Genomic DNA, 21269 nt, shown 5'->3' on the forward strand with positions numbered 1-21269 from the left:
GTTCCCTTTGTCCCCTTCTTACTCTTCAGCTTGTTTCGGACTTTGTTGGCCCTTTTCTTGATCTCAGTCGTGAGCTGCTCTAGGTCATCCTTGGTTTCTGGGTAAACAAAGGCAGGCAGAATCCATTAGAAAAGAGAGGACTAAACACTATGTGTGCTATAGCAATCAAGACAGGAGATGAGGAGCTTTCTCTGGCACCCACACCCCAGAGCAGTGTTTCTTAGCTGTGCCCCCCAGACATCAGTCACTAGAATCACACATGGAGCTTATTTTGCAAAGGTATTTTCAGGTCCCCCACCCCCAACCTAGAGAATAACAACACCCAAGGCTGGAGCCTGAGAAGCTACCTTTTTAACAAGCCCTCCTGAGTAATTCTCCAGCACACAAAAGTTTGAGAACCCTGCTTTCAGAGGAAACAATCTGGTTTACCATGAGGGCTTTAGCTCAGAAGGGAGGGAAGGGTTAAGTGGCACTTCTGGGGAAAAGAGATTCTCAACAAGATTCATCAACCTAAGAATCAAGCTACTATAAGCCCAATGGTGTCCTAGGATTTATGGAGCAAAACAGGTATTAGCTCTGGCCGTTCTTTCCCAAACTTTCCCTTGGGCACCAGCTACTACACTGAGCTAGAAACCAAGGGATCAGAGAGAAGACAAAGATGCTGCCTCCAAGGTGTTCAGGGCCTAGTCGGGAACAAGAGACATAAAGCCGCAATTCTAACACACAGTGTGGAGTAAGGTATGCGTTCTGGTCAAGGTGTGCACAGGTGGTTATGAAGTGTCCCCTAGCACAGCCTGGAGGGAGCTGAAAAGGCTTCTAGAAACATGATAGTAGGACTGAGTCTCAGAGAATGACTAAGAGTTAGCCAGGTAGAGAAGGAGACATAGAGCAGGCGTCTCAGAGAAAAGGAACAACATGTAAAAGAAAGGAAGGAATAAGAAGGGTTTGGAGAAAAACTGGCGTTTCATCTGGTTTAAGCATAGGTAAGATGGGAGAGAATGGCAGGGGAAAAGGATGGAGAGAAAGGCAGGAATGTGACCAAGACAATTCTCAAATGCTTTGCTAATGTTTCAACTTTAATCTTTAGGTAATAGGGAGCCATTGACGAATTTAAGAAACGAAATAACAAGATCAGGATTGAAACCTGTCATAAAGGAACCTAAAATGAGGCCTAAACCCTACTCTGAAAGTATGGAACAATGAGAGAAAAAAAAAAAAAGTTTGCCTCAGTGGGGATAACAGGAGTTTAGGGATGGGAGGGATTGCTGTACCTGAACCATTCTGGAACACCATGGAAAAAATGGGACTTGACCAGGGTTGTGAAGGATGGGTAGGATTTGAAAAAGGGGCTGGAAAGCAATTCAGGCAAGAGAAATAGATGAGCAAAGGCAGAGGCAAGACAGCATGGCGTATCTGAGAAGCAGTCTAAGAGTCACTGCTAGTCATGACAGACACTAGCTGGGAAGTAGAGAAAAATTCTGTCTAAATGGTTCAAGTGGGACCATGAAGAGAAGAGCTGACTTGGGGCCAGGCAGTGTGAGCTCAGATAGAGTAAAGGAGATGGGAGATAACATGACGTGTACATAGTGTAATATAACACGTACATTCCCCTGCTGCTCACGGAGGCGAGAAAAAAAGACTGGCTTGGCCCCAGTGCAAAGCCATCATTGGGTGGCTCACTCTGACTAAACACTCACTTGGCTCTGGAATGGGTGCAGAGAGAATGATGCTGTAGAGTTTCTTCGCTTCCTCCACATGCTCTGAAATCTTGTCAATGTTGAGCCGAGTTTCCTCAATCTACAATCAGAAAGGGAATAACCTTTGAAATCATAGAGGAAGGATAGGTCCACGAACAGAGATTAAAGCTTAACAGAGCTCCCTGGTGAAGGCCACCCAGCTTCTGGGTTTACTAAAAAATATGATGATTAAAAAGTCTCGAGCTGCCCAGGGAGTACCCTTTTCACACTCACATAAACTCATCTCAACAGAGTAGTCACTAAAAACTCATACACGTTGCAGCCTGAGAAGGATAAATGTGGCAACCCTGAATGGGAGCACTCAGGCCAGAGTCCAGAAGAATCATCAGTTCACCTTATCAGGCAGACCTTTTAACCTCTCATAGTGAGAACAAAAGAAAGTGAGGGTGGAAGAGAGGAAAAAAGGAAGGAAAGAAAGAAGTGAAAGGAGAGAGCAAACCTAGAAAGTGAAACACAAAGAGATGAAAATGTGAGGAAGAGAAAGAAACAGAGAAATAAAGAAGAGAGAGACTCAGCCATGAGCCCTCCTCCAGAGACCTCTTGGGCATATGGTTCTGGTGAAAGGCCTCTTACTAGCCAATTCCATCAGAAAATCAGCAACCAGCAGCCCAAGCCATGGCCCAGTCTCTGCACATCCCAAAGGTTCCTGATGATACAAGGGTGTATCATTCCCAGATGGACACCATAACAAGACACTGCTGAATGAGGAGTAAGTACAAAAAGAAAGCTTAGTTCCCTCTTCAAAGGCACCAGTGGCCCCTGGCACCGTGGCTCATGCAGAGGTGGGAGCTGCCCGTACAGGAGACACCTCACCACCTGCGGTGTCTATCCACTGCACATCCAGAATGAGGGGCACATCAACACTGGAACAACTGACAATCAGAAATCTGGTACAATATGTTGTTGTTGTTAGCTGCTGTCAAGTTGCTCCCCACCTCGTGGCGACCCCATGCACAACAGAACAAAACACTTCCTGGTCCTGCGCTATCCCCAAGATTGGCGGGGGATCGGGTCATTGTAATCTATAGAATTTTCATTGGCTGATTTTCAGAAGTAGATCGCCAGGCCTTTCCTCTTAATCTGTCTTAGTCTGGAAGCTCTGATGAAATCTGTTCAGCATCAAAGCAACACGCAAGCTTCCACTGACAGATGGGTGGTAGCTGTTCATGAGATGCATTGGCCAGGAGTCGAACCTGGATCTCCCACATTGGAAGCTGAGAATTCTACCACTGAACCACCACTGCCCCTAAATACCACAGAGTAGGATCTTAACATCTGAGATGCAACAAAAATATTACTCATTATATACCCAGCTTCCAGCATCCCTTTCTTCCAGCGAATGGTTCACCTTTTTTAAAAAACCTGATCATAGTTCTCCAGATTACATACAAAGTAGTTGAAATAAAACTTGAGTTCTTCTAACCCTCAAGTCAGTATTTTTGCCACTGGAGCAGGAAATTTCCCCATCTACAAGTATACTGATTTTGATGTACCACAGTTTGCAAATACAATCACTTGCTTAAAGATGCAGAATAAAATACCAATGCATTAATATCATCAGAGTATAAATACACATTCGGGTATATACCCAAACATTTGTGAAGCATTTTAACAGTCTGCAAAACAACCTTCACGTGTATTATCTTAGTCATTCCCCACAGAAATCATGGGATGTATTAGCAGCATTACTCAGATGAGGAAACTAAAAAGGTCACACAGCTGGTGGTAGAATTAACACCCAAACAGCACTCTCAAGACTCCAACTGGAATGTTTTTTCCGTTAGATCTAACACTTAATTTTTTCACTTCTCATACTGTTTCACTTTTAGCAGAATCCCAAACCTATCCAGGTATACAAAGGGCCTGTGTTACCATGTGTGAATACTGCCTGTCTCTTGGGGTTACCATCCCAGAAACTGGCCCTTGGGTAACCCAGAAATTGCCACCTTACCCTTCCCTTCCTCTTTATCACTCACGTTAAACACTGGTTCCTCTTACAACTCAGAAAATGTTACTGCATCACACCATGTTTCCATTTCCTTCACAGGAAAGTCTTGCCAAAGCAATTACACTGTTTTACAAGATTAAGGAGAAACGGCTTTCTAGAATAAAATGCACCAACCATTTTTAAATGGGTTTAACATATTGTAACAAGCTAGAAGGCCTTAGATTTTTGCATTTCCGATGGATTGGATGTCTAGAAAATCTCTTCTGGAATACTATTTCATAAACCGAAGAGCACCCTGACTCAAAGTTTGGTCAATTATAGACAGCAGAAAAGAAGATGCTAGGATGAGACTGCTGGGCCTCAAGCTCAGAGTCACTCCAGGCATTTGGAGACTAGATAGTAGATGGCTTATCCAGCCCCACGGAAAACTGGACCCCAGGTGCTCAATCTTCAACTGGCCTGCAGGACTTCTTAAGCCCAGGGAATGTGTGGACCCTACTCCCACCCTCGTCCACCCATTATAGCTGCTCTCTCTCCTCTGTCCTCATCAACCTCATCTGGAGGTGATTTAGGAACTCTGATTTCACACAAACTTAATCAATTCACTAAATAATCACAGAACCCCTTTCATCATTCAGAGTTCAGAACAGACAACCGGCCAATCATAGAGCTTTTCTTCTTTGAACTTTGTGTCTTTCTTTGTTCTTGGAAGTGCTGGTCTTCTCCAAAGGTGACTTCTGGGTATTTCGTGGTGGCAGGTACATGTTATTTCCTTCTGCACATTTGCCAGCTAACCAAAGAATCATGGAGTAGGGAGAACCTTGCAGGAAATCTACACGTGCTTAATGAGAAAGCTCAATAGCTATTTGTGCGTTTGTCTGGGCTTTTTTGTTTTAAGTATACTAACATTACTCTGCACAATATACACTGAAGGACTAAAATTGGCTGAACATACACTTGAATCAGAAACAGTACTAGGCCCTTCACAGTATTTCTGTGAGATTGCTATCACTATCTCCTTTTTATGCATGAGAACACTGCGGCTCAAAGAGGTAAAGAAACTTACTCAAGGCCACACTGCAGAAACAGGCAAAGCCAAGGCTGGAATCCAGGCATCTGCTAGATGCCACATCTGATCGCCAGAACCAGGTAAAGGTCAAGAACTCCCTATCCCAGGCTCCCCTAATCTTCTCTCTCAAGTTTGTGCACATTCAGCCTACATCAGGTCAATGTACATGTTTGACTCACTATTTTGTGAGATTGTTTCAGTCACCTTTCACTGATATAATGTACTTTATTTCTCTGTTCTCTAACCATGCCTTGCCCTCAAGAGCTCTTTACACAATGTGTGACCCAATCTGAAAGCTTTTTCTTAAATCACCATGCTAATACACCCCCAATGCATCCTTATTGTATGTTATTTTTAACATATTTTTAAATAATCTGTCAGTAACGTGAGAATCCAGATAGTGCAAGATTTAAGAAAACAAGCTTAGAGTCAAAAAGAATGGGTTCAAACTTTGGCCCTACCACTTAGTTGCTTTATGAATAAGCCATCTACCCACTCCAAGCCCAAATTCTCTCATCTGTGAAATGAGGATTACAATTCCTATTTCACGGAGTTTTCATGAGGATTAAATGAAATAATGCATGTCAGATGCTTAACACAAAGTATGTGCTCAGTAAAGATCAGACAATGATAATCATAAATACAAAAATAGTCAACAATTACTGCACATTTATTATATACCAGGTACTGGGCTGTGCCTTTACAAGCATGTCTCATTTAATCCTCACAGAAATTCTAATATTAACAAAACTCTCTGTGATGTCATCAGTAGCCACCCAAGGAAATCAAGGACAGCAAGTCAACCACTCTTCACGTTGGGTGCTACCTCATGGAACCAATTATAATTATCATATTATACTAATCACCATCACCTACTTAAAAGGAAGGAGTTATTTTCAAGGCATGGCCTCTTCCCTCTGGACCTAATTAGCCAGTAGAATCTAATCCGACAATGGAAAGCAAAGAAAGCACTACTTTGAAGAACTGGCAGATTTCCATGGGATAGGGTGGAAGGCTAAGCAAAAAGCTTTGTCCATTCTACCTAAGAATTAGTCTCTGCCTCCCCTAAACTACTACGTACTTTTTATCTCTAGTTAGGCATTAAATACTGCTTCTTTACTTACTGAAAACTTACTATGTGCCACCCCTTTAAGGTGACAACAGTAATGGGGTTGTAAGCATCAAATAAATGAATTTCACAATTCATACACCTTTAATTGCCCCCCTCCCAAAATAGTATAATCCAAAAGAATACTCATATTAGGGATTCTCAGTCATGTCTTCTTTAATTTGTTCACTTCTTTGCTTTGGATGACAAACGTCAATGAGAATGGAGGGAGAAATCACCTCAAACAACAAAGCAACAGAAATCAAGTCCCCAAGTTTTATCAAGCAGGAGTGTTTCAACTTTCCTTTTATGAATAAAAAATAAGTGATCTCAGTTATACTGATCAGTGAAAACGAGTGCTCTTAGACAATAATACTAAATCAATTAAGTGTGTTTGGGCTTTGCATCACTCAAAATTTAGTCAGGAAAACAGAAACCAATCCAGTTATTTTAACCAAAGTACAATCTTTACTTTAACTGAAGTAATTTAACAGAGGGAATTGTTCACACAGTGATGGAAGGACCAAGAAGTCAAACAGAGGATAGTGAGGTACTCTCGAAATTATCAACAGCAGGCAGGAGGGACAAAGAAAGAAGGCAAAGCCACCAAAGCCTAAAGTCAAGGCCCTCTGATCGGACCTGGAGTCAGCAAGGAGTTGACCACAGACTTGACCAGCAGAACTGGGGCCATGAAGACAGGGTCTATCACGTGGAAGCCACGGCCATGGAGAAGACACGCCTGAGGAGAACTGTGGCTTCTTTCCTCCTCCCTGAGTCTTCTGCCAGTGCCTCCCCTTGATCAAACATACCTAAAGCCTGTACCTAGGAAATATTCCCTGCAATACAGAGCACAGGAAAGATAAGGAATGGACACAGGCTTCCTGTCTGCCCAACAGAAAAAAAAACACAGAAATGTAGCATCTACCAGCTGGCCTAGTAGGTCCCTGTTATCCAAATATTCTACTTAAAGAAAGAATTTAAAAGTATCTAATCTGCTAGATTTCATTTAATGCCTAGACAGCCAAGTTACATTCGCTTTGAGGTACTTACCAAAAATCAAGCCTACCCAGTGAATCTCTATGCTTTCAAGACTGATCACCTCCCTGGTCTCTCTAGCCAGGTAGTTGCTCCACCCTCCAGGGCTCCGGAGCGGTTTGCCAGCACTCTGTCCACTCTCACCTCTCCCATTCCCACCTCAGAGCAATTTACAGGTTGGGGCTGTGTCTTGCTCCCCTTAGACTACTTGATACACATCACTGTGCCAAGCAATTGGTGGTCACTCAGTAGAAACTTGCTGAATGAATAAATGAATACAAGTAGTTTCTGAAGACAAGCATGCTTCATACACCACTACAAAATACTTTCATGTTTTTTTCCTAAGTATACCCAAAAAAGAAAACTTTGTAACAGCATTATCCATATAGGAGTCATCCTTGTTAATAGAAGTTACATGTCAGAAATGGTTCTGTGAGATGGTATAATTTGAGAACAGATAAGCATGATGGTTGAATAATATGATGAACATAATTTCACTGAACAGTACATGAAAAGACTGTTGAAATGGCAAATGTTTTGTTACATATATACTTAACTCATTGCCATCAAGTCAATTCTAACTCATGGCAACCTTACAGGACAGAGCAGAACTGCCCCATAGGGTTTCCAAAGCTGTAATCTTTATGGAAGCAGACTGCCACATCTTTCTCTTATAGAGTGACTGGTGGGTCCAAACCACCAACCTTCGGACCAACACTTATCCACTGCACCACCAGAGTTCCTTACATATATATTTACCACAATTAAAAAACAAAAAAGAAAAGAAAGAAAGGATTCTGTGAAAAAACTGCTAGGATAGTCAAGTTAAGCAGGTTTCTTTATTACAGGACTTCTCAGAGCCCTTAGTAAGTTAATGTGCTCTTTAAATCTCCAGAAAAGAGTATGAAGCATTTCTCAAACCTGTCTGATCACAGAAGGCTTTTGCATCTGTTATGGACTGAATCGTGTCCCCTCAAAATGTGTGTCAAGTTGGCAAAGCCGTAATTCCCAGTATTGTGTGGTTGTCATCCATTTTGTGATCTGATGTAATTATCCTATGTGTTATAAATCCTAACCTCTATGATGTTAATGAGGCAGGATGCAATCTACAGGATTAGGTTGTATCTTGAATCAATCTCTTCTGAGATATAAAAGAGAGAAAGGAAGCAGAGAGTAGGACCTCATTACCACCAAGCAAGAAAAGCCAGAAGCAGAGAGCATCCTTTGGATCCAGGATCCCTGTGCTGAGAAGCTCCTAGACCAGGAGAAGACTGAAGACAAGGACCTTCCCCCAGAGCCAACAGAGAGAGAAAGACTTCCCCTGGAGCTGGTACCCTGAATTCAGACTTCTAGCCTCCTAAACTTGGAGAATAAATTTCTGTTTGTTAAAGCCATCCACTTGTGGTACTTCTGTTATAGCAGCACTAGAAAACTAAGACAGCATCTCACACTGCCTTCAATGACAAACACTCTGACCCACCCAACAGCCATTCCCCCTGCCCCTGCCCTTTCTTCCTTGATAACAGAACTCTGATTTTGTTTGGGCAGTGATGTTCCCAGTCCCAGAGGATGAATCATGATTGGTTCTGTGATCCCTTTGCTAAATCCTCACTTTCCTGGTCTCTCTTCCAGCTAAGCATGCACATAAAATGTGACCCACTGCTGGCCAATGGGCCGTAAGGGGAAGTCAGCTTGGAGGATCTGGGTAGTTTTCCTCCCTGATAAAAAGATTTTTGGGTTTTTCTGCCTGCTCCCTTTTTTATTGTTTGAGATGCTGGTGTGAGGTGATACCTGGAGCTTGACTTTGGGGTAATTTAAAACATGGCCACAAATCCTGGAACACTCATCCCATTGAAGGTAGGGTCTGCATACTGCTCTCTTGATTCTGGCAGGTTTATGAACACACAGTAGAAGTGATGTGCTGTATGACTTCTGTAGCAGAACACTGGCTCTTGGAACCTTGAGCCTCCACATATCAAGTCCAACTACCCTAAGTCTGTCATGCTGTGAGAAGCCCAAGCCACATAAAGGCCAGTGTAGATACTCCAACTGACACTCTCTACTGATCTTCCCTTCGAGTGACCTCAGCCCAGACAGCAGACATTTGAGTTAAGAACTCTCCATCGCATTCTAGACTCCAGCTGTTCAAGTCTTCCCGGTTGGAGGCCCCAGAAATTGTAGAGCAGAGATAATCCAATCCCACTGTACCCTGTCTGAATTTCTGATCCACGCAATCTGTCAGTATAATAAAATGTTTGCTGTTTGACACCACTGAAGTGTTGGGGTGATTTGTTATATAGCAACAGATAATCAAAACAGACTCTGTTTCTCAATCCTAAAGGAAAAGCTAAGAGAATTCACAGAGATGCTGACCTAGAACCCCTACACCTCTGAGTCACTGTACTATCCCTAACTCCACACACTTCTTATGTGAAATAATTTATGTATTTTTACTGTTGAAGCCACAGTTGGTCAAAAGCACCCCTAAATGATTTGCTACATGACTGCTCAGGATTACAGATACAGGCCAGACCTCTCATCCTTCTCCCTTGGGCTGGTGCATGAATCAACTTGCTGGTCTATTTCTGGTCTTGCCTACTCTCCACCTCCACAAACTGCCGCCATAGTGATTTTTCTAAAACACACTCTGATCCCATCACTTTCTTACTTAAAACTCTCACTTTGCAGTGGTTTACAACTGCAGCAGGCAACAGAATCATCTGGAAGAGCTTCCTAAAATGGAGAAGCCTGAGCCACTCCAGTTTCCCTGAATCAGGCATGTGCAAAATCTCCCAGGTGATTCTGATGTGCATGTCTGGTAAGAACCACGGAAGCCTTCCCTCACTTCCTTTCTCCCTTCCTCCAGGCAGAATTAACTGCTTCCTCCTCAGTGTCCTCATAGCACCTTGTACACATTTCTATTATCATGGAGCTTTTTAAAACTTTCTATCACCCTCACTGGTGTGAAAGGACCCTGTCAACACAGACCACTGATTGCATGCCCTGCACCTAACACCTTGTCTGGAATACAGTAAGGACTCAGGCATCTTGATGGATGGATGGATAGATGAATGAAGGAATACAGCTCAATAAAGCTCCTAAGGCAGGCCTGTTTCTTCTGAAACTCTGATCCCTCTGCCAACTGAGCAAACAGAACAAGAAAAATGTAGACAATAGCAAATAACACAAAAATCTGGGGTTTATCATTTACCGGGCTCTGGCTCAATCAGCCGAGGTGAACTGAAATCCCAGGGGCCCAAGTCTTCTCTCCAGCACCCAAGAAGCTCAAGAAGCCACTTGAATATTATGGTGCAAAGCACGTTTTGCAAACACCCTGGTCCTGTGACTCCATCTGCCCCTGGCAGAGCAAGGGTCACATGCAAATGCCTCTGGGACCAAGTTGTGATTCACACTATCAGTCCTCTGCAAATAACCTAGAGTGACCTGCTGGAACCAGTCCAAACAGTTTTACCATAAGAGTGCCTCCCCAAGAGATCTGTATAGATATAGCCTGCAGGGTGTCCTAAGCGTGTTCCCCAGCCACACAGAGAAGGAAACGCCCTCATTTTGCCAAATGCCCATTAGGTGGAATGTACTTTATCTAACTTCCAAGGATCTTTCTAGGCCACATTCTATGAAATAAACTTTGTGGTCTACTTATTCACAAAAACATTGGGGGACACAGTGGTGGTGAAAACTAAAATATACTGAAGTCATACTTATTTTACATCAAGCACTGTGCTAGGTGAACCCTAGACTTTCTCATTTGATATTCATAAGAACAACCAGTTGCCACCAAGTCGATTCCAACTTACTGCAACCCCATGTATTTCAGAGTAGAACTGCGCTCCACTGGGTTCTCAATGGCTGATCTTTCAGAAGATCACGAGGCCTTTCTTCCGAGGTGCCTCTAGGTGGACTTAACCCACTAACCTTTCCATTAACAGCCAAGCGCTTAACTGTTTACCCCAGACAGGGACTCCATATTCATAATATTACTATTGCTATTTTAGAGGAAACTAGAGTTTAGAGTAGTTAAACATTTCCAAAGCTACATCACTGGTGAGGGGCAGGGCTAAGATTCAGACCCACATCTGTGGGGTGCCAGAGCGTACACACTCTCTTTCCATGCACTCCTACTTGCCTCTCCACTGCCCCTCAACTTTCATCCTCTCTGTGCTCTCAGATAAGGAAGAAGGAAAGTAATATTTACCTAACCCCATGCTAAGCACCTTTGTGAGGGCTATCTCCTAAATCCCCAACAAATCTGGGAGGTGAATATTTTTCTCCCCATTTCACAGATGAACCCACTGAGACCTAGAGAGGTTATGGAATGTGCTCAAGATCACACAGTTAGGAAGTGCCAGACTGGGAATTTCATTTCCCCCTCATCATGCTGCCTCCTTCTCAACCCCAAATGTGATAGGGTATTTCTATTTTCTAAATGATAGTAACTGCTGCAAACACCTCTTTAAAGTGTTAAAAAGCAAAGACATCACTTTGAGAACTAAGGTACACCTGACCCAAGCTATGGCATTTTCAGTGCAATAGCTGGACAATGAATAAGAAAGACCAAAGAAGAATTGATGCCTTTGAATTACGGTGTTGGTGAAGAATATTGAATATACCATGGACTGCCAGAAGAATAAACAAATCTGCCTTGGAAGAAAGTACAGCCAGAGTGCTCCTTAGAAGCAAAGATGGCAAGACTTCGTCTCATGTACTTTGGACATGTTATCAAGAGGAACCAGTCCCTGGAGAAGGACACCATGCTTGGTAAAGTAGAAGGTCAGTGAAAAAGAGGAAGACCCTCAGTGAGATGTATTGACACAGTGGCTGCAACAATGGGCTCAAGCACAGTAACAATTGTTGAGGATGGTGCAGGACTGGGCAGTGTTTTGTTCTGTTGTACACAGAGCTGCTCTGAGTCAGAACCAACTTGACACAAAACCTAACAACAACAAATGATACCAAAGCACTTAACAACAAGAAAACAATATGAAATGAAGCAACTTCAGAGATCCTGTGAAGTCCCCCAAAAGTCCTCTGCAAAAATAACTATCACCCATCTAGTGCTTTTCTGTTCAGATAATCCTTGCACAGACATGCTCTCATACGAACTTTTCATACAGCCTTGAAAGGTTAAGTACTAACATCCCCGATTTCCAGAGGAGGAAACTGAAGTTCAGACAGATGAAACCAAACCAAACCAGTTGCCTTCAAGTCAATTCTGACTCATGGAGACTTCATGTGTTGCAGAGTAGAACTGTGCTCCATAGGATTTTCATGGCTGTGACCTTTTGGAAGTAGACTGCCAGGCTTGTCTTCTGACACACCTCTGGGTGGTTTCGAACCACCAACCATTCAGCTGGTAGCCAAGCACGTAACAATTTGTGCCACCCAGGGGCTCCTCAGACAGGTGAATTAGCTTGCTTTTCAGTGGTTGAGCATGGACTCAAACCCATTTCTTAGAGGCCAAAGCCCACCCTCTTCCCACTTCTCAAGGGAAACTGCCTCTCACGGACCCTCTTATTGGTTTAAGAGAAGTGGTAGAACATAGTTATTGGAAAAAACTCCTTATCCTTAAAGGATCAATTCACAACTATCCATAATCTATTCAAACTATCCATAAAGAAGTTCTAAATTTAATGTGTTAAAGAGTGTAGGGACAAGCTACAATGACTTCAAACGTCTCCCTGAATCCACCCTCCTGCCCCACCTCCAACACCACTGAACAGAAAGTCATTTCCCTTCCACAGTCCACAACTGAATGACTCTGGACTCATAAAAATCACATGGTATTTGATCTCACTATGACTCCCTGACCAAAGGATGGACCTGCCCATGGGGGAGGAAAGGGAGGGATCTTCAGGGTGTTTACACCCAACTCCCCAGTGAGGTCACACACGCTGAAGTTTGCTCTTAAAATCATTTACTGCTCTAACAGAATAAATCATCAGGCCCCACTCAATCCCATTCACCAAAGAACTAAGAGATTACTTTTCTACACCTACAGTCTAAAGAAGAGGAAGCTACAACATTCTCCCTGCAAAAAGAATACAATACGACATGCCTTGACTTCTTTCCAGGGAAATAAAAAACCTAAAAAAAGAAACCATAGTTGGATGGCAGAAACTTCAGTGACAATGAGATTTGTTTTTGTTTTGTTTTGTTTTGGGGGGTGGGGGTGATGGGGGGTATCCTTCACGGAGCACATATCTGCCAGATGCTACACTGAATGTTTTAGAAACATTATCCCATTTAATCCTCATAATAACCCTGTTGTGGTCCTCGTTGTTCTTGTCGTTGTTGTTCTTCTTCTTAGGTGCTGTCGAGTCGATTCCAACTCATAACGACCTAATGCACAACAGAACGAAACACTACCTGGTCCTGCGCCATCCTCACAATTGTTGCCATATCTGAACCCATCACTGCAGACACTGTGCCAATCCATCCTGTAAGAGTCCTCCTCTTCCCCAGTGAACCTTCACTCCACCAAGCATGATATCCCTCTCCGGGGACCGGTCCCTCCTGATAACATGTTCAAAGTAGGTGAGATGAAGTCTTGCCATCCTCACCTCCAAGGAGCATTTTGGCTCTAGCTCTTCCAAGACAGATGTGCCTGTTCCTCCAGAAGTCCATGGTATACTCAATATTCTTCGCCAACACCATAGTTCAAATGCATCTATTCTTCTTTGGTCTTCCTTATTCATTGTCCAGCTTTCACATGCCTATGAGATGACTGAAAATAACATGGCTTGCATCAGGCGCACCTTAGTCCTTAAAGTGACATCTTTTCCTTTTTAACACTTTGAAGAGGTCTTTTGCAGCAGATTCGTCCAACGCAATACATTGCTTGATTTCTTGACTGCTTCTTCCATGAATGTTGATTGTGGATTCATTGTAAAATGAAATCCTTGACAACTTCAATCTTTTCTCCATTTATCATGATATTGCTTATTGGTCCAGCTGTGAAGATTCTTGTTTTCTTTTTGTTGAGCTATAATCTATACTGAAGGCTGTAATTTTTTATACTCAACAGTACATGATTCAAGTCCTCTTCGCTTTCAGCAAGCAAGGCTGTGTGATCTGCATATTGCAGGCTGTTAATGAGTCTTCCTCCAATCCTGATGCTGCATTCTTCTTCATAGAGTCCAGCTTCTCAGATTTGCTCAGCATACAGACTGAATAAGTATGGTGAAAGAATACAACCCTGATGCACACCTTTCCTGATTTTAAACTTTAAACCACCCAGTATCCCTTGTTCTATTTGAACGACCGCCTCTTGGTCTATATACAGGTTCCATATGAACACAATTAAGCGTTCTGGAATTCCCATTCTTTGCAATGTTATCCGTAATTTGTTATGATCCACACAGCTGAATGCCTTTGAGTAGTCAGTAAAACACAGGTAAACATCTTTCTGGTATTCTCTGCCATCTGACATAGTTGCCATCAGGTCAATCTCGACTCGTGGTGACCCCATGTATGTCAGAGTAGAAATGCTCCATAGGGTTTTGGAAGCAGATCTCCAGGCCTGTCTTCCAAGGTGCCTCTGGATGGGTTTGAACCACCAACCTTTCAGCTAGTAGTCGAGCACTTAACTAGTCTGCACCACCCAGGGGCTCCCATAATAACCGTATGGGGTAATTATTATCAATCCCAATTTACAGATAAGGAAACCGAGGCTCAGCAGTTAAGGAACACGCACAAAATCAACCACTAGTAAGAAGCAGGGCTGAGATATGAACCCAAGTTTATCTGGCTCCAAAGCCTGTGTTTCTGTCCATGATACACTACTGCCTTCACAAGCTTTCCACCACCCATGATCTACAGCAGCAAAGGCCCAATGAAGACCTTCAAAATCAGAGTATAAGAACCTGTAGACATGGTGGAACCATTTTTGCCTCTATGGAATTTTAAAAAATAAGTTGGTAGTTTCTCCATTTCTCAGTTACCACTAGAATTAAGTCAAAAGGACTACAGCATTTCTACAAATCTGATCTATCTGAATCACAGGCCTAGAGATACAAGGGTTTATATACATTCATGGCCATGAACCAATAGTTGGTTCTGAAAATTACGCACTTTTAGGCAAGAAAGGATATCATTAAAATGCCAGCATTGTAGCACAGGACTTTAAAGCATTTCTTTAATTACATATAATTTACTCTCTGCTGTCTTTCTTAATAAGATTAAAAATCCAAATGCATCCAAGTAAGGATTGGAGAGAATCTCCTTGTAACATAACTCCTTGGCCCAGCCATTCCACCCCAGCTGAAGACTGACTTTCTACTACTACCCTTGAAAGATCTAGGTTTTTAATTCTTTACTAAGAAAGCATATGTTTCCTTATGCACATTCAGGGAAAAAAAACCACAGGAATGTCACCTACCTCAGAAAAGAACTCATCCATGAAAGCTGTGTTGTCAATAGCAATCTCGACCTCGTAAGCATCGTCATCCTCTGTCAGCCGCTCCTGTAAGAGCAAAAAGGAGCAAGGTAAGAAGAAAAACTTTACTATTAATAATGGTAACAGTAAGTAGTAAATGTTAGTGAATGTTCACTACCTGCCAGAAGCTATATTAAGCATTTCATAGACATAATCATCTTTAAAACTCACAACTACATGAGGTATCAAATTCTGCAGTCACATTGTCTTCATTTAAATCCTAGCTCCACCACTTACTGATTTTTAGGGGGAGCGATGGGACAAGTTACTAACTCCACTGTGCCTCAGTTTCCTCAACCATAAAATGCCAATGATCAACCTACCTACTTCATAGGGTTGTTTAAGGAATAAATGAGATAACGAACATGAAACACTTTATTCTGCACCGTGCCTGGTACACTGTAAATACTCCATGAATACTAGGTTTTGTTGTTATTTGTGAAGCCAGAACCTGTGTAAGGTGGAAATCTGTCAGAAAGGAAAACTCAAATATTTTCCACTAAAAGGAGAGACAGAAAAGTGGTAAGACTGCACCCTGCCAAAGGTGGAAAACTTGCAAGACCCAGAAAAACAAGGCCGTCCCATCGTGTTCTGGCTCTTACAGGGTTCACTGTACAAGTCACTCCAGTTGCAGAACCTACAACTTAAAGGGGTTAATAACTTGGCTGAAGTCACATAGCTAGGATGTGGGGCCATGAAGACCTGCACCCCATGCTGCTAATCCCTTCTCCACACTGTTCAAATGCATGACCTACCCCATCAGGGGTCTATATTAGAACAGCTTCTAGCCACTGTTCCTCCAAAGCACTAAATCCTCACCACAGAAACAAAGATTTGCCTGTTTTCAGGAAAGAGCTTCCTGTTTCTTCTTGCAAGGGAAAGAGGGCCTGCGTGTTGCTCGCTGTCAGAGAGCTCATGTTTATAAGGAAATGGACACTCTCCCACTCAGCCCCCAGCAACTTCTTGGGACCCCAGCTTTCTCAGTCTCACTCAATTTCCTCTGTAAAATCACAAAATGGAAAGGAAGTGTCTAAACGAAGACACTTTAGACACTAAGGAAGTGCTTCCATTCCCACCCAGCATCTAGGACCTGAGCTGTTTCTACATTCTTCCAGAACATTCTCTCTCCAGGCTACTGCTGCACTGCACGCTGCCGATCTCCAGGCACATAAGGAGAGCCAGTTGTTGGGAGTGGGAGGGGTGGGTAAAGCCCCCTACATCTGCTCCTTCACAACCTACAATGGCCTATAGCCTTCTAAGCCCAAGGTATGTCACCCTCAAACACTCAGAACTCCAGGGGCAATGAAAGCCACCAGCGGCCTCTTTCCTTCACATCCTACAATCCCCAGGCCATAGCAAAAGATAGTTTTTGTAAATTCCCATGGAAATTTGGGGCTCTCCAGCCCCTGGGGAGTTTCTTTTGACTGGCTTGCCCAGAATCTCATCCTCTGGCTTGTCTGGAACCATCAGCATCCCTAGCTTAATAACCACATTCACAGAGTTGAACTTGAGGACGCTGCTACAGCCTCCAGAGCCCTGGTGGAGCAGTGGTTAAGTGTTCAGCTGCTAACCAAAAGGCTGGCAGTTCGAATCCACCAGCCGCTCCTTGAAAACCTTATGGAGCAGTTCTACTCTGTCTTACAGGGTATCTATGAGTCAAAATCGACTCGACAGCAATGGGTTTGGTTTGGTTTTGCTATAGCCTCCAGGCCCATGGGTGGCTTGCATGTAGTCTGCATGTGGCTGCTAACCAAAAAGTTGGCAGTTTAAATCCACCCAGCAGTGCCACAGAAGAAAGGTCTGGCAATCTACTCCTGTAAAATCACAGCCATTGAAAACTCTACGGAACAGTTCTACTCTGACAAACATGGGGTCGCCATAAGTTAGAATCGACTCAACGCCAACAGGTTTGGTTTCTGGGATTTTTTTGCCACAGCCTCCACAATCATCTTCCTAACACTGAGAACTGAACGTGTCTCTCTGCCACTTAATTCAGTGACAAGGCACCTCCTAGGATTGAAAGTCCCTATGCCTAACAGAGCATGCAGGCCTCTTTAAGAGCTGGTCCCACTCACACTTCTCCCTCTATGTTGAACTCTCCAGACCAGGCACTTGGAACTCCTTGCATTTCCGGAACACACCATTCTTTCATTTTGCTGAGCTATATCCCACAAGGGCTTCTTCCTGGAATGCCTCTGACTAGTTGGCTAATTTTACTTAGGCTTTAAAACTCAACTTGAACAATCTTCTCTGTGTACCTTCCCTGACACATACTCCCATGCAAAATTAAAAACTCCCGTAAACTCCCACTGCACTTTGTGCAAACCTTTCATTGCAACCATCACAGCCTACTACTAATTATCCCTTTACTTATCTGTCTTTCCCAGCTGACTACACACTCCTGGAGCTTAAGGATTGCCTTATGTATCTATGACAGTAGATACTTTGACTGTGTGTGTGTCTGCCCAGAGCACCCTCCTTTTGGGGAACTACCTTTCACTCTTCCCACATGATACCGGGGAAGCAATCATCATGACCCAGGCTCCCTAAGGAATTTGGATGGTGAAAGAAGTCTGAAGTGAATGGAGCCAAGCCAACCAATGGCAGCACCCAAGAGATGTCCATGAGATTCCCAGAGTTGACCTAGTTCCTCTCCTTCCTGAGCCACCCTTTGGCTGAGAGCAGGTTCTACAGATTTTTCCCAGAGGAGCCCTGGTGGCTCAGTGGTTAAAGGGGTAGACTGCTCACCAAAAGGTCAGTGGTTCAAAACCACCAGCAGCTCTGCAGGAGGAAGATTTGACACTCTGCTTCTGCAGAGATTTACAGCCCTGGGGTCACTAGGAGTCAGAATCAATTCGACAGCAGTGGGATTCTTTCAATGGGCTGAATGGTATCCTTCTAACACATTTTTAAAATTCGTTTAGCCAGAATCAGCTTCTGTCACTTGCAATTAAAATTGAGTACTGTAGATATAAGAGACCAAAGGGGTGGCTTAGGCAGAGAGAGTTAGGAGCTGGTTGAATGTTCATGGGGAATCAGGGCGGAGGGAGGAGTGTGCTGTGTCGCAGAATGGAGTAAGCAGTTGGGGTCTCATAACAATGCATGTTTAAAAAAAAAAAAAATTCTGTATGGGAGACTAACTTGAAATGTAAACCTCAATTACAACGATTAAAAAAAAGAAATGAAGTTTTAATTGTTGTTGGGGAATCATGGCTTAGGCAATAAAAATAATTGTAAAAAAAATAAAATAAAATTGAGCACTGTACTTGTCACTAATTAATTTATTACACATGTATACTGAGCACTTACCATGCAATAAGCATGTAAAAGAAATTTAATCCATTTTAGCTGAATAAATAACTAGCTTCCACAGAGACCAGCAGCCTGAATTCACCCAGCCGACTGTAAAATTCGAGACAAAATACTGTCTTCAAGTATTATCATACACTCAGGCCTCTCAGTGGCTTCCAGAGAGCTCCATCTCCAGAGAAGGAACTCTGTGATCCTCACAGGAAACAGGAATCCAATCTTCCTCGAAGAAGGTGGGTTAACATACATTTCTTGCGTTTCCTCTCTTCAGAAGTCCTCTGGGGACCCACACTGAGGGGAAAGACCCTAGTACGTATGTGTACACACACACACACCCACACACAAGTGCAGCATTCTGGTCTTCAAACAATCACAAGTGCTAAGGGAGTGAGAAGAGTTCTACCATGGTGGGATGAATTGAGAGAAGGTTCCAGAAGTGGGGAACAACTGTGTCCTAGAGCATGAGATCCAGGTACCTAGCTCTCCATCATCATATAAATTTTTGACACCCCTGGAATTTGTATGGAAACCCTGGTGATGTAGTGGTTAAGAGCTACAGCTGCTAACCAAAAGGTCATAGGTTCGAATCCACTAGCCGCTCCTTGGAGACTCTATGGGGCAGTACTACGCTGTCCTATGGGATTGCTATGAGTCAGAATCGACTCGATGGCAACGGGTTTGGTTTTTTGTTTTTTGGGAATTTGTACAGGGATTTCTCACATCCGAGACGGCTACCTCTTGGCTTAGAGTAGATTCTAGCAGGGTAGCCTGGTCCACCTTCAGTGGGGAAATGTATAAACTGGGAAAAGTGAAATCTTTGGGAACCCATGACTTAGGTCTAAAATCTGCTGCTACCAGTTACTGACTGTGAGACCTCAACTGAGTCCTTTACCTTCTCTGAGCTTCAGGTTTTTCACCTGTAAAATGGCAATAACACCGCATACCTTATGACTTTTATGAGGACTGGAGGAGATCACATATGGAAAGTCTCTAGCACAATACCAGGCACACACCAGTGCCTAATAAGTGTCAGTTTCCCTCTCACCTAGCCATAGAGACGTGGGTCTAAGAGAGCAGAGTCTACTCTGTGAGTCCTCCTCCTTCACAGGAAAACGCTCTCACACCAAAGGGTAAGTCAGTAAGATCAGCTCCACAGCATCCTGTCGACCACGGTTCTAACCTACCGCATCACGTACCAGTCACTGAGCCTTTAACGAATGGTTTCACATCTTTGAGCCTCAACTTCCTCATCTGCCAAACAGTAATAATAGTGCTTACCAGGGCTGTTGTGAGGAGGAAATAAGATACTTTAAAGTTCCTTAGGTAATGCATAACATATAGTAAAAACTCAATAAAGCAACAATACTCCCGAAAAATCAGCCAATGAAAACCCTATGGATCACATGGCCCAATCTCTTTGTGCATGGCGTCAGCATGAGTCAAGGCCAATTCAATGGCAGCTAACACCACCACCACCAGCTGTAAGATCCAGCCAGGCCAGCTTCTTTATAGCTTTAACTTGGACCTAAGTATCTTTAAGGCCCCTGAGTAGCACAAACAGTTTCTGCTTGGCTACTAACCAAAAGGTTGGCAGCTGGAATCCACTCAGTGGCACCACAGAAGAAAGGCCTGGTTATCTACTTCTGTAAGATTACAGCCATTGAAAACCCCATGGAGCACAGCTCTACTCTGACAAACAAGGGGTCGCCATGAGTCAGAATGAACTCAATGGCAACGAGTATGGTTGTTTTTTATTTTTTAAACTATCTTTAAAGGGGAAAGGAGCCCTGGTGGCACAGTGGTTAAAGAGATCAGCTGCTAACCAAAAGGTTGGCAGTTCAGATCCACTAGCCACTCCATTGGAGAAAGATGTGGCAGTCTGCTTCCATAAAGGTTTACAGCCTTGGAAACCCTATGGGACAGTTCTACTCTGTCCTATGGGGCTGCTATGAGTCAGAATCAGCTTGACAGCAGTGAGTTTGGTTTTTGGTTTTAAAGGGGAAATGAAAAAAAAAAGATAAAGGAATTTTAGAGCTGAACACAGCCTTACAGATTCCATCATCAAATCCTTTCACTTACAAATGGGGAAACCAAGGCCCAAGACCAAATAATGAGTTACTGACACCGCCAGGAATAGAACCCAGGTTTCCTATTCCCATCATCCTATGACGTGTTCTTCCCACTATACCACGCTGCTTCCAAAAACAGAATATAACAATGACAACAACAGCAGCAATAAAGTTTAGCTCGGAGCAGAAAGTTCAAGGAGGAGGCCATCACCATGTGATATCTGGAGTCACGTGAAACTGGATCTACCACAGGCTTCTCCAGAGTGGGATCTGATCTTCTGACATAGGTGGTTAGAGGCCTGAAGGAACCAAGGGCAAGGAAAGCACACAAAGCCCATTAGCCTCAGCCCACATGACTGATTATAGCGGAAGGAGAACTTCAGCATCTTTATCTAAGAATCATGGCATGTGGTAATACGAACGTTGCAGCAGCTGCAATATCAGCCACCACTAAAAATGTACTTGAGAACCACACGGCCGGTCATATACTTCCTCCCCTCTAAGTCTCTCCTCCCAGCCTCC

At 43.4% G+C, this 21269-nt stretch overlaps 1 protein-coding gene across 1 annotated transcript in view; it reads right to left on the reverse strand.

The window, feature by feature from the left end:
• The window catches only part of STX3 (syntaxin 3), a 49806-nt gene that overhangs the window by 13418 nt on the left and 15119 nt on the right, over positions 1 to 21269 (reverse strand). The window contains exons 2-4 of the mRNA XM_023743204.1: positions 15313 to 15396; positions 1698 to 1797; positions 11 to 97 (exon numbers count right to left, since the gene is read on the reverse strand). Coding sequence (XP_023598972.1) covers positions 11 to 97; positions 1698 to 1797; positions 15313 to 15396 — 271 coding nt within the window. The remainder of the gene's footprint in view (positions 1 to 10; positions 98 to 1697; positions 1798 to 15312; positions 15397 to 21269) is intronic.

Source organism: Trichechus manatus, unplaced genomic scaffold, assembly GCF_000243295.1.
Source record: "Trichechus manatus latirostris isolate Lorelei unplaced genomic scaffold, TriManLat1.0 scaffold00240, whole genome shotgun sequence".
NCBI classification, from domain to species: Eukaryota; Metazoa; Chordata; class Mammalia; order Sirenia; family Trichechidae; genus Trichechus; species Trichechus manatus.